Consider the following 13,409-nt stretch of genomic DNA (forward strand, 5'->3'; position numbering starts at 1 on the left):
CTATTTTCTCCTATCAATTTGTTCACTCTAGTTTATTAAAAAAAAAAAAAAGAAGAAGAAGAAAAACTTCATAAAATTGAGATTAAATTTATAAGCTAGAATTTCTTCTCAAATGTCCTCCCTACAAAATTACTCTTCTATATATCAAAACCAAAGCCTATATCCATTGAACCTAATTACTGTGAAAAATCTGTGCTTCTTGTAATAAATATCTAACTGATCTAAAGAAAATAAAATGGCTCTCTAAAATTCACTTCTACTAGTCTCTGCAATGGTGTGAAAATAATTCTAGTGAATGTTCTAGGCCATATTTTAAAAACAGAAACAGATTATCATTCTGGAAACTGATAGCCTATTGCTATATTCTGCTGTTGATTTGTAAGTCTAAGATAAAGAACCTGCTCATGAATATAATTCAAAACTGCGTCTGAGTCACACCTCAAACATAAATCCAAGAACCTTACGAAATCTTCAGGAAGTTTTTTGTAACAAACATAGAAAGGTTGGTGTACAGAGGCACTGAATGAAATATACTCCTGGCCAAGTGACAAGTACATTTTTGAAGGCGAACCATCCAATCCAATTAAGAATGTGTGGCAAACATCCTGAGTACAATATGCTGACTCTAAATGCCTCATTCTCCCAGGCCCAACCCATTCTTTCCAAGGGTCTCCATCTCAGGACATCTAGTCAGTCACCCAAAAAAGAACTCCAGAGATTTATCATGCCAGGGCTGTCACTATGGTGGCCCTGCATTTTGCTACCTGACCCAGCATGCCAGGTTCTAAGTCCCATTAGCTTCTCCTAAGGCTCCAGTGGCTGCCTTGCTTCCAGGCAATCACTCCTCACTTGAGTTGGATGCCCAAGGCAACCTTTCTCCCAGGCTGTTTTTTTTGGGGGGAGGAGAGGGGGAAATAGCTATATTTATAAAAACCATACATTAAGTGGGGGCGGGGGACTGGGGATTGAACCTGGGGTTGCTTAATACTGAGTCACATCTCCAACCCTTTTTATTTTTTTTTGAGACAGGGTCTCACTAACTTGCTTAGGGCCTCATTAAGTTGGTGAGGCTGGCCTAGAACCTATGATCCTCCTGCCTCAGCCTCGAGAACTGCTGGGATTCCAGGTATATACCACCACACTCAGCTCTCCTGTGCTTCTTCACATTGACCATGACCTCCCCACACATTAAGAACATTTATCATTACGTGTATTCTTGATAATTGTCATTCTGACTATAGTAAGATGGAATCTCAGTGCAGTTTTAATGTGTATTTCTATAATAGAGATATTGAACCTTTTTCATATATCTGTTGACTGATTATATTTCTTCTGTGAATTGGCTGTTCAGTTCCCCTGCCCATTTATTGAATGGTTGTTTTTTTTTTTTTTTTTGGTTTTATGTTTTGTGAGTTTTTTATATATTCTGGAGATTAATACTCTATCTGAGGTGCAGGTGGCAAAGATTTTCTCCCATTCTATAGGCTCTCTCTTCACATTTTTGATTGTTTCCTTTACTGTGAAGCAAGTAAAGATAAATGTTAATGAGGATGTGGGAAAAAAGGTTCACTCATATGGTGCTGGTTGGGCCTGCAAATTGGTGCAACCACTCTGGAAAGCAGTGTGGAGATTCCTCAGAAAACCTGGAATGGAACCACCATTTGACCCAGTTATCCCACTCTTGGCATACACCCAATGGACTTAAAATGAGGCTACAACAGTGATGCAGCCACATCAATGTTTACAGCAGCCCAATTCACAATGGCTATGCTATGGAACCAACCTAGGTACTCCTCAACAGATGAATGATAAAGAAAATGTGGTATATACACAATGGAATATTACTCCACCATAAAAAAGAATGACTTTATGGCATCTGCTGGTAAATAGATGGATCTGGAGAATATCATGCAAAGTGAAATAAGCCAATCCCAAGAAACCAAAGGTTGAATGTTCTGATATACAAATATCAACAAACAATAAGGGGGGTAAGGGAAGAAAAGAAGTTCAGGATTAGACATGGGGAATGAAGGGGAGGCAGGAAGGATGAGAATAGGAAAGACAGTAGAATGAATCAGACTTAACCTTCATATGTTCATATATGAATACATGACCAGTGTAACTCCACATCATGTATAACCACAAGAATAGAATCCTAATCAGAATAAGTTATACTCCATGTATGTATGTCAAAATATACTCTACTGTCATGCATACCTAAAAGGACAAATAAAAAATTGTAAATAAATAAATAAATCCTAACAGTGGAAGGAGCGGGGGGAGAACGAGTGGGCACTGGGCACAGTGGGCACACCTGTAATACTAACAGCTCAGGAGGCTGAGGCAGAAGGATGGCAAATTCCAGGCGCCTCAGCCACTTAGGCATTGGAGATGGTCCTGAGGTTCTTCTTGGATACTGACAGCTCTTTAGCCACATGGAGGCCCTTCTTGCATATGTTCCAGAGTAGTATATTCTGATCAGCTGTGCTTGGCTTGGGAGATGGTAGAATACAGTGTGGGCTCAGAAGTCACCAGCCTTTGAGAATAGCCACTTCTTAGCTGCAAATTAATCTTTTTTGGTGTGTTGTTGCACATATCCATCACTGCTACAGCACCATGTTTAAATACAAATCAGCAGTATAAACCGGATATGAAAACTGTCCTGATAAGGTAAAGAAAAACTTTACTTTTCCCCTCCTCATCCTCATGTTAAGTCACAGAGAAGAAAAACTGCTCCTTGCATTGTTTTGGGGACCAATAAAGGATCTAGGCTCTTAGTCCTGTTCAGGCTGCAAGCCCCTCCTGGACCTCTCAATGAGAACAGAGGTTTAAAAACATGTGGTCTCCCAAAATGGTCTTTGAGCAACCTGGTCCCTGCTCCACAGGCTCATGGCTCACAGATGGAGTCTACTGAGGGCACGAAGCATGCAGGATCACTGTGAGAGTCTGCGCCTCTGTATTAGGGAGTTTAGCCAACAGCAAGTTTTAGAGCCTCTAGTATCAGGGAGGGTTTGTTTTGTTTATTTGAAGGTTTTCATTCCTGCCCTCCAGAACTGCATTATCATTTTCTCTACAAAACTCAATAGGATCCAGTGCACAAAAATAATTCAAACCAATGCTCACTTAGTGTGTATGAGGCCGTGGGTTCAGTCGCCAGCATTACAAAACAAACAAACAAAAAAATTAAAAAGTAGCTCTTTTGACTCATTCCAAAAACAGGTTCAAAGATGTCTTCAGTCTGCTTTCTGTTGCTATAACAAAATATTCAAGTCTGGGTAATTTTTAAAGGAAAGAAATCGACAGATCAGCACTCTGGAGGTCCAAGAGCATGCTGCAGCCTCTGCTCAGCTTCTGGTAGGGCCACGTGCTATTCCATGTAGAGGGAAAGGAAAGGGGGAGGCAGGGGCATGAGGAAGAGTAAAATGTGTGTGAGAGAGAAAAAGGGCAGGTGCCTAGCTGGCTTTGTAATGATCCACTCTCAGGATAACTAATCTTTTACAGAACTATATTACTCCTTCCACAAGGGTGGCACCTTCTCTTAAAGGACCATCACTTCTCAACACTATTACACAGGGAATTAAATGTCAACATGAGTTTTGGCAGGGATAAACCACAACCAATGACAGCAATAGACCTGTATTATAAAGAAACTGAGGCCTATTTCCTCATCACTTCACAGCCACAAACCTAGGGGCAGAGTGAAAACCCAGAGTTCACCACCATGCCCATTTCTCTAATCCACCCCCAGCACCCACCATTCTACTCTCTTTAAAATGCAGGAGAGCAGGGCTGGGGGTGGGGCTCAGTGGTGGACTGCTTGCCTGGCATGTGACAGCCTGGGTTCAATTCCCAGAACTCTCAAAATCCAGGCGGGCAGCATTGCAGGAGAGAGCACAGACTGCAGGAGACAGCTGATTTAATTGCTAATGGTTTCTAAACAACAACATAGCTCAGAGATAAAGAACCCCTGGTTTCAATCTCCAGTAACCACGCCCCCCCCAGCAAAAAATAATCATTCCTATCAACCAAAACTAGTATGTTGTTGTTATTTTAGCAGACATAAGGGATTCCTTTTAAAAAGCAATTTCATCAGGAGATGATATGGTCAATACCAAGTCACCAACTAGATTTTCATCATCTGTGGACCCACCCACTCACCCAACAATGACTTATCACATGCCCAACACACAGCAGGTGCTGAGGACTTGGTGATGAGCAGATGCACATGACCTGGGCCCCTGACTCAACACACTCAGGAGGCTACCAACCTACCTGGAACATCTATAATGAAGGCATGAAATAAACTTGTAGTGTTTTACAATAACTAGTATTATCCTAATTCATACAGGCCCAGGGAGAAAATACAACAGAAGAAAATAGATGGTTAAAGTTAGATTCCAATATACTTTCCTTTTCTAATCAGAACATTTGGGTCCTAAATTTAATATTAACGCTACTAAATGGTTTTTTTGTTGTTGTTTTTTGGGTTCCGAGGATTGAACTCAGGGGCACTCTACCATTCAGCCACATCCCTAGCTCTATTTTTTTTTTTTTTTAATTTAGAGTCAGGGTCTCACTGAGTTGCTTAGTGCTTTGCTTTTGCTGAGGCTAGCTTTGAACTTGTGATCCTTCTACCTCAGACTCCCAAGCTACTGGGATTATAGGCCTGCACCACCAAACCTGGCTAAAGTGACATATTTTAAAAATGATTCCCAAGAGTATGATCTTCCACTCAGTAAAATTAATTAGCCCAAAGATCACCTGCATTTGAAATACTCAGCTTGCAACATACAACATGCCCTTCTAACCTAAAATAGTGCCCTCTTCTAAGTAGAGAATGGGTTTATCTAGGTTTCTAAAAACTGCCCTGCACATCAAATAAAAAAATTCAGGCTAAACTGTACTTTGCCTCATTAGCAATGAACCCATTCTAAATGTTAAGGCTAAGAATGAAAAAGAATTCCCAACAATCAGAGCCATCCAAAATCAATCATAAGACAGCCTAAGACAATTTGCTTGGATTACAGGTGTCATTCTATGAAAACATTAAGGTACTAGGTTCTGTAAAAGGAAGATTCAAATGGGTTTATCCTGGACACAGCAAAACACCTTCTGCCATAGTTTGACCCTTCTAAAACTCATGTTGGAGTTTAATCCTCATTGTGAGATATTAGATATTAAGAGGGTGGAAACTTAATCTGATCATTGTATTTTGAGATGGGGCCTTTAAGAGACAATTAGGATTAGATAAGGTTATGTAGTGGAGGTCCTACAAATGAATACTCATGGTTTTAAAAGAAAAGGGAGAGAGACCAGAGAATACACACACACACACACACACACACACACACACACACATACACACACACACACACTCTCTCTCTCTCTCTCTCTCTCTCTCTCTCTCTCTCTCTCTCTTTCTCTCTCTCCCTGTTTCCTGCCAGGTGATGCCCTGTGCTGCCTTGGGACTCTGCCAGTAAGAACATCATCATCAGATGTGACCCCTCAACCCTAGGGCAGATCTGTGACCCAAAATAGACCTCTTTTCAACTTACCCAGTCTGTGGTAGTATGTGATTAACAACAGAATATGGACTAAGATACCTTCCTTAAAAGAAAAGGTTAGTCCTGCATGTTTCCACCAACCACTAACTGTGTGGCCATGAATAAATAACTTAAATGGGCCTCCATTTCTTCATGAGCACATACCCTAACTGAATAGCATTGTGATGAGGATTGAGTAAGGTAATGAATGACCTAAGCCTAGCCCACTGAAGATGTTCAGCTCATAGTGTTGCCTTTACTGTTCCAATGATCAGATTAAAGCACCTGAACTATTATTACAGCATGAAAATCCCACTCCAATGGCATCCTGTGGTTGTTGGTAAACCCCTGACATATAACAGTGTTTGGATCAAATCTAAAGACTGGATTAAGATTAAAATCTTCCCAAAACAGGTAAGTGCTCAACCCAGTTTAAACTAAACTCCAGTCTAGGCAGTGGAATTAGTAGAAGCACCATTTTTCTTGGCAAAAGTTGGCACTAACTTACTTAGTGGGCATGTAAATCAGGTAGTCACAGCACCACCCTATCCAAAAAGCTGAGCCATGGTGCATATTGAGTCACTTTGCTCTGCTTTCACTTCATATATTAATACCAAGCTTAAGGGTGTCACATCCTCGCCTCAACACCAGTTCTCTTAAAAAAGAAACAGTCTCATAACATATTGCCATGAGGGGGGGCTGGGGATGTGGCTCAAGCGGTAGCGTGCTCGCCTGGCATGCATGGGGCACTGGGTTCGATCCTCAGCACCACATAAAAATAAAATAAAGATGTTGTGTCCACCAAAAACTAAAAAAAACATATTGCCATGAGGAAGAAAGAAAAAAGGTCAGCTGCCTAATACACCATCCCATTAAATCAAAGACCCGCACACATGAGGAACTTTAAAAAGATGGCGACTAAGACTACATATCAAATAATTAATAATAATTCCCTCTCACGGGTGTGATAAAAAAATGTTTTTTAAAGAAATTCTCTGTGTATTTTTAAACAATGTCCATGTATTTCCTTTGAGCAAGGAAAAAAGATTATGAAGTTTAAAAATAAAATAATAGCATTTTGGACCTGAAAGAGTTCTTTCCCTTGTGGGTTTTTTTTTTTTTTTTTGCAATGGAGAGAGATTGTGCTGCCGCTTTTAGAGCATTCTTATTTACATACAGTGGAGGAAAAATCCTATTAGTTTAATAGGGAAATCAAACAAGCTTGGAACTTGAAAAACTAAAGGCTATAATCAATAAGGTCCAAAACTGAGTTCTTTTTGTTCTTCTATAATGCCAGGGCTTCTTGGGGCAGGTCCAGGCACGAACTTTCTGCAGAGGTGTCATGGGGAAAGCAAGAGGGCACACCAGGCTCCAAATCTTACCCCTGTTACTTAATTAAATAGCAAGAAACCTTGGACAAATAACCACCTCTCAGAGACTGTCTCCTCATGTGTAAAACTGCAAACAAAACAATTAGAGAACTTTATATATCAGTGAACTCTAAACATTTTTTATTCTATATCCTATTTGTAAAAACATACATATAAATGTATATATGGAGAGACATGTATGTCTTTTTTTTTAATATTTTTTTTTCAGTTGCAGATAGACATAATACCTTTATTTAATTAATTTATTTGTTTTTATGTAGTGCTGAGGATCAAATCCAGTGCCTCACATGTGCTAGGCAAGCACTCTACCACTGAGCCACAACCCCAGCCCATCATCACATATGTCTTATAAACTATATAAGCTACAACTGCTTTTGTACTGTGTATGTTAATGAAACACATAAAATATGCAGAAAAATTCAATAATCAAATATATAAATATAAATATAAGTTCTGATAGACTCATCTTGTACCCTGATGGATCGTCTCAGGCACCTACAGAAGGCCCAAAGCCTGACACCCAACATGCATGGGGAGAACTGACATCTCTTTCTCTAGCCCATGCCCTGCTGTGTCCAGGAGAGAGGACAGCCAGCAAAGACCACCTGTGGATATTAATTTGTCTTTTCTCCCTCTCTGCCTTTTCTTGCAGTTCTAGGAGTCCAGAGTCTCAAGAATATTTAACCCTAAAAGACCCAAATCCTCCACAAGCAGCAAATCCCTGGCAAGTTTAGAGACTACTTTCTAGAGCCACGGAGATTTTTGAAAAACTACCTGGTACACCAGCAAAAGTGAGCCAGAGTGAGATTTACCAGATGAGTGTCTTGGCTGACTGAAGAGTGTCCTGGAAACACTGTTTGGGTGAAAATCTTTAACAATTAGCCAAAACAGCACGGTTGGCTATAGCGTAAGACTATGAAAACACCTGTGTACCTGCTGTCGGCCCGGGAGAGGCTTACCTTCAGTATTTCAGGTTCTTTGATGTCCAGTGATCTTGTGTGCCAGTGTTGCAGATGTTTATGTGACTTGTGACATTTATGAGCACTTGGTGGTGTAGAAAACCAGATCATGCAAATTGCAGTCATGAATCCAAGGCCAATTCCCAGAAAGAGGCCACTCATGTAGTAGGGGAGGGGGAGGATGAGGTACGCATAGACACACATTATAAAGAAGCCCAGCGTCTTCATGGGCAATTCTGGGTGCTGCGTGGCCAAGTCCACCTCGTCCTCACTGTCTGGAGCCACCCCACCGTCTGCAAGCACCACTGGCTGGAGAGCAACATCTGGGGGCTTATCGGCTCTCCCCTCCCCCTCTGTTTCTAGGTCAAAGTCCTCGGTGTACAGTTCACAGAACTCCTCGTCTTCTTTGCTCACTAAGGCAGACAAAGAACACTTCTCAAGAACCAGTGAGCTGGTCTTCAGGCCCAAATCCTTCAGACTGCTCGTCTGGGAAACTCGCAGTTCTGCCTCTTTTGCAGGCTCTTCAGTGGTCTTTGGAAGGTCGCTCCTGGGGACATTGGAGTCACTGCTGTAACCGTCCCCCTCAGAGTCACATTCCTCCTCCTTGATGCTGTAGTTGTTATTGCTTTCCAAGTGCCCGTTCAAGCTGGACAGATTGGAGAGTTCTGAAGCACTTGAAGATAAGGCTTTGGGCCTATGGCTGCCACTTTCTTCCCCTATAATTTTACTAAGGAGCTGAAAAGGCTCATATATGACTTCTGAAAGGCGTCGTTTAGTGTCTTCGATTTTCGCCTCCATTTCGGGCACTTTAAAAAAGGAGCGAGTATCAGAAGGAGAAGTCAGCGGGGAAGAAGGTGCAGTTTTGGAGTCTCCACCCGTGTTTCGCGGCTGCGTGAACTGCTTGAACAGGTGTAAGTTCAATTTGGAGTCGGGGGGCTTATAGGACACAGATTCTGACTCCTGCCTGGAAGTGTCTGTGGACAGAGACTTGACTAATGTCTTCATCAAGTGCCTGTGCCTTGGGGGGTGTGAGGATTCTTTTGGCTCCACCTCGGTCGACAGGGACTTTACTAGGCTCATGAAGGGTTTTACGCTGGAAAGGGTGGAGGATGAGGCACTGGATGAGAGGACAGGAGACTTGGAAGGAGAGGACAATGGGGAGGAAGAACTGGTTTTCTGCTCAGAAAGGGACGACACACTGGGAGAGCTAGCTAAGGGCCCTGACGAAGATGACCCTGGGGACAGAGCCAATGGCACTGTACTTAATACTTGCACTGCCGGAGCAGGGCACTCCAACAGCTTTACAGTGTTCTCAGAGATGGGCAAAATGGCAGGGGCCTGGGACCCAGACAGTCCCTCTGCCAGGATAGGTGAGGTGGCAGGGCCCACGGGGTCATGACCACCTTGGGGTTCAAGGTAGAGGTCCTCCTTGGCTTCAAGCCCCGTTACAATGCTTTGGTCATCCAGTCCCTCTTCGAGGTACTCCCGGAACTCCTCCTCCTCTTCCTCCTCCTCCTCCCCGGATGCCGAGAAGTGAATGGCGATGGTGTCTCGGGACACGGACCTCTGCACGTGCACTTTGGGGGCTGATGGTTTTGGCATGTCAATGGTTTTCTCGGCATGGCGACCATTCAGACTTGTCATTGCCGGCTTCACTAGGGCTCAGGCTCTGTGAAAACAGTGAGAAAAACAGAAATCAGAGAGTGTTCTCTCCAAGGAGACACTGCCATTTGTGAATGGCGAGCCCAGATGAAGCTCAGTTTAAATGGTGATCATTCTTTTATTTGGCAGACATCCACTGCTTTTCATTTCAGCAGGTTAATGGCTTAATTTTCACTAGATTAATTTTAGTTAGGCATTCTCTTTTATAAGCAAACCACGCTAGTATTATAAATGCCACACAATCTGTCTTACTTCACAACATCTGAATAACTGCTTCCTCCTTTTTACTGGCTCCTTTCTATCAGCAATTCTCTACTGCAAGGCTTGAGATACTGGAACAGTAGATGTTACCAGTATCCAGAAGCAAATGTAGCATCCTGGGGATTTTAATGACCTTGGAACAAAAATTTCACCAGTGGTCGTCTGGCTGTAAAGAGCTAGCCCAGGGTGGGTATTGCTTCCCCTTCAATTTTCACAGCGATTCTAACAATTATTTGGCTTGTGGCTGCCAACACTGTGCCATCTTGCCATTACAAGTAAGTGGCAAAGTTTCCAAGTGTGGAAATCTGTAAACTAATCACCATGATTGGCTTCTTTATCTTCCAAATGATAGGCACCATAAGACCAAGGTATTTAGGAGGCCATGAAGACATGAGGCTTCAGAATAAAGCAAACATCTATTTTAAACTGAATCTATTATTCAAATGGCAGAAAAATTAAGTATTGATTCTATAGCCTATCACCAAACAAGAACTTTACCAAGGAGTGCAGTGAGGCACACCTTCACCAGGCTCTCTGCCCTTTTGGTGCCAAGCAGTTAACTGGAAAGAAACAGACACCTGGAGAGTTGGGCATCAAAATACAAGACACTAAACCACCTCCCGACATCTGGTACATTTTACCTCTCCTTAATCACTTTCAACCTGCTACAGTTTGGATCTTAAATATCTCACAAAGGCTCCTGTGTTGAAGGCTTAGTCCCCAGCACAGCAGTATTCAGTTGTAGGGCTTTGAGGAAATGACTGGATCACGAGGGATCTGACTTCATAAATAAATTAATCCACTTATGGATTCATAGCTTAATGGATTTGGTGGGAGGGGCTTTGCTATAAAAGCAACTTCTTGGCTGCCATGAGGTGACAGCTTTACTCTACCACGTGCTCCCCACCATAATGTTCTGCCTCGCCACAGGCTCAGAGACAGAAGAGCCTAGGGGCCACGGACTGAAGCCTCTGAAACCAGGGGCCAAAATAAATCTTTTCTCCTCTAATTTGATTTTCTCCGCTATTTTGTCATAGCAACAGAAAGCTAACTTAACACATGGCCCATTTACTAAGCACTACACATTTTATCAGGCCTCTCAAGATGGAAATTAATACCACATTATGGACACAGACACCATCAAAAGAGCTACAACCTAAGGCAGACTTCAGGAGTTCTGAGGAAAGGAAGGCAGTGTGCAGGGGAGGTAAGACACTCCCTCAGTCTTCTAAACTGATAGATGGGTGGTGGCAGAATTAGGAGAAAAGAAGGGACAAGGACATGAAGATGAACATAGGCACCGTGTGGTCAGCCACCAGCGTGTGCTGTCTGTCTCCAGGACAGGGAGTGGATGTTGGGGGTCAGGAGGAGATCATGGGTATGAGAGAGGCATCATGGGTGAGCAGAAAGAGTATCTGTCTTGGCACCAGGCAACAGGGCTTCTGGTACTTGTTCCTTTCCCAGCTGAATCTATGGGGGCTTGAACAAACCAAGATCTCACTGTATAAAACACAGCACAATACACGGATAAGTTATCTGCCACAGACTATTAACATTTTACTGCTTGTTTGTTCCTTTAATTTGAAGAGCTTCCACATTTAAGTCTTCTGCCACATATTCCTGTTCAAAGTTCTGGCACCTGATACCACTATCAAGAGAAAACAGAAGCCTTGGTGGGTGTAGAGGTGGAAACAATGACCCTGGATCATTAGAGTGTGGAAATTCTCTGGCAAGGACAAGAACACAGTGCCAGGGCACAGTCACAATGTGAAAACGTCTGAAATTATACACTTTTAGTATTAAATACTTGACAGAAATCTTTTTTCTAAAAACTTTCCAGCCAAGTTTTGCACATGTTCACTCCAGACCCTCTGGCTCCCCTCTGCTTGTTGAACTCAGGAAAACAGAACAATCACCATCAACAAGATGAAGCAATTTAAATGAGGGAACTGGCAGCAGCTAGGAAAACAGCCTCGGGTCCAGGATGATCCTTGACCCTTCTGTTATCTGTACGCCAACAGGTTTGAAGGCTTGCAAAGAAGAACAATACCAGAAGCAACACAGTTTTCTTTTAACTGTCACCTAGTTTTACAAGGGTAATTTTAAAAGAAAATTATGGAGGTAATTCAAAAAGAAAGTTTGGCACTTGATAATTCCCAGTAAATTGCTTTAATAGCATAAAGGACAACGTGGGAGGCTCTGTTGTTCAGAGGCTGCTTCAACGTGGGCAATGGCTGCCAAGCGAAGCCAACTCTGTCAAGTGCAAAGCACTGTGAGGCTGAAGGGTGTGAGCTGGTCCACTGGGAAGCACAGCAAGAATGAAGAGGCCCATTTGCAATTTGAGGGTGGGTGACCTGGGAATCAAGGCCCAAGTGAGGCCCAGCCCAAGGTTACAGGATGAAAACAGCTGTGTGTCTAGGAGGCTGTGGTCTCAGCAGGCAGGCAAGGCCCCAGGGGAAAGGAGGCACAAAGGCTGTTATTTTGTGTGCAAAGGCCACCAGGGGCCTATTTGCCTAAACCCGTCCCACAAAATCAGGGATGCCCTGGCCTGCCAGATCTCTAACCAGTCTCAAGGTCTGTGTCCACCAACAGGGCCTGATGGGGACAGGCAGTCTGGTTCACCATGGTTCGTACTATCTTTCTCCAGGCCTTAAGCAGTAGCTTCAGAGGTTCACACTGACCAAAGCTGACTACACTTCCTTCTTTTTTACTAAAACCAGCCACATGAGGCCAGAGTATCACTCTTCAAATACATGAAAACCTCAGAGCCTCTGTTTACTTATCTGCAAAATGAGGCTGCTTCTAGGATCAAAATTGCTGGATCACTGAGGGTATTGGAACTTGAGTCCATGGCACGGTCTCCAGACAACCCTCAGATGGTCTCCTCCTCTCGATCCTCCCAACAGCTGGTTCCCAGCCCTCCCGACAGTCAGTCCCACAGGACAACAAGACCAAGTGGAAAGAGCCTATGACCAATGCCCTGGAAGATAATGCGGTTTGTTCAAGGGCATAGCACTGACCACAGTGGGAGGACAACTGCACATGGGTTCCTGGATGCCCTGTCCACACAGCAAGCTGCTTCATCAAGCATGTTGTGCATGCTCTTTATTCCTGCTCTTCCTGGTCGTGGTACGTGCCCTCTGAGAGCAGTCATGGATGGCTCCCCCATGAGCTAAGGGCTCGGTTTTCAACCAGCAGCATGTGACCAGCTGCAGAGAAATGAAGGATCTCATTATCCATCTGACAATCTAGCACCATAAAAAATGATGAGCCTTTTGTCCTTTGCTACCAAACTCAATTATGTCCAGACTCAAAAAAAAAAAAAAAAAAAAAAAAAACCAGAAAGAAAAAAAGAGATAACCTTTTCAACCCCTCAGGAACTGGAGGCAATTTCCTTCCCAACATGTCTTTTTCCAAAGTTACCAGAAGACACCTTGGTCTTCTGACCTCTGCATCTGGGGAGGGAACAATCCATAGCACATGTAGTCACTATGCTTCCCTAGAGACGATTTCCTGCCAGAGATGTGTGTAAGCATAAGTCTGATGTGATCACAGTGGTTGCTAAAGATTAATCATGTCTAGGCACAGAAGGG

The 13,409-nt window shown here is 43.1% G+C and overlaps 1 protein-coding gene across 3 annotated transcripts in view; it reads right to left on the minus strand.

Annotated features, from left to right (window-relative positions):
• Nucleotides 1-13,409, minus strand: part of TEX2 (testis expressed 2) — a 112,009-nt gene that overhangs the window by 57,038 nt on the left and 41,562 nt on the right. For all 3 annotated transcript variants that reach the window (XM_081271714.1, XM_081271712.1, XM_081271713.1), the window contains one exon: nt 7,894-9,562. In XM_081271714.1, the coding sequence (XP_081127840.1) occupies nt 7,894-9,537 (1,644 nt within the window). In that variant the 5' untranslated portion in view covers nt 9,538-9,562. The remainder of the gene's footprint in view (nt 1-7,893; nt 9,563-13,409) is intronic.

This window comes from Spermophilus citellus, assembly GCF_964194105.1.
Source record: "Spermophilus citellus genome assembly, chromosome: 17".
In the NCBI taxonomy this organism is placed as follows: domain Eukaryota; kingdom Metazoa; phylum Chordata; class Mammalia; order Rodentia; family Sciuridae; genus Spermophilus; species Spermophilus citellus.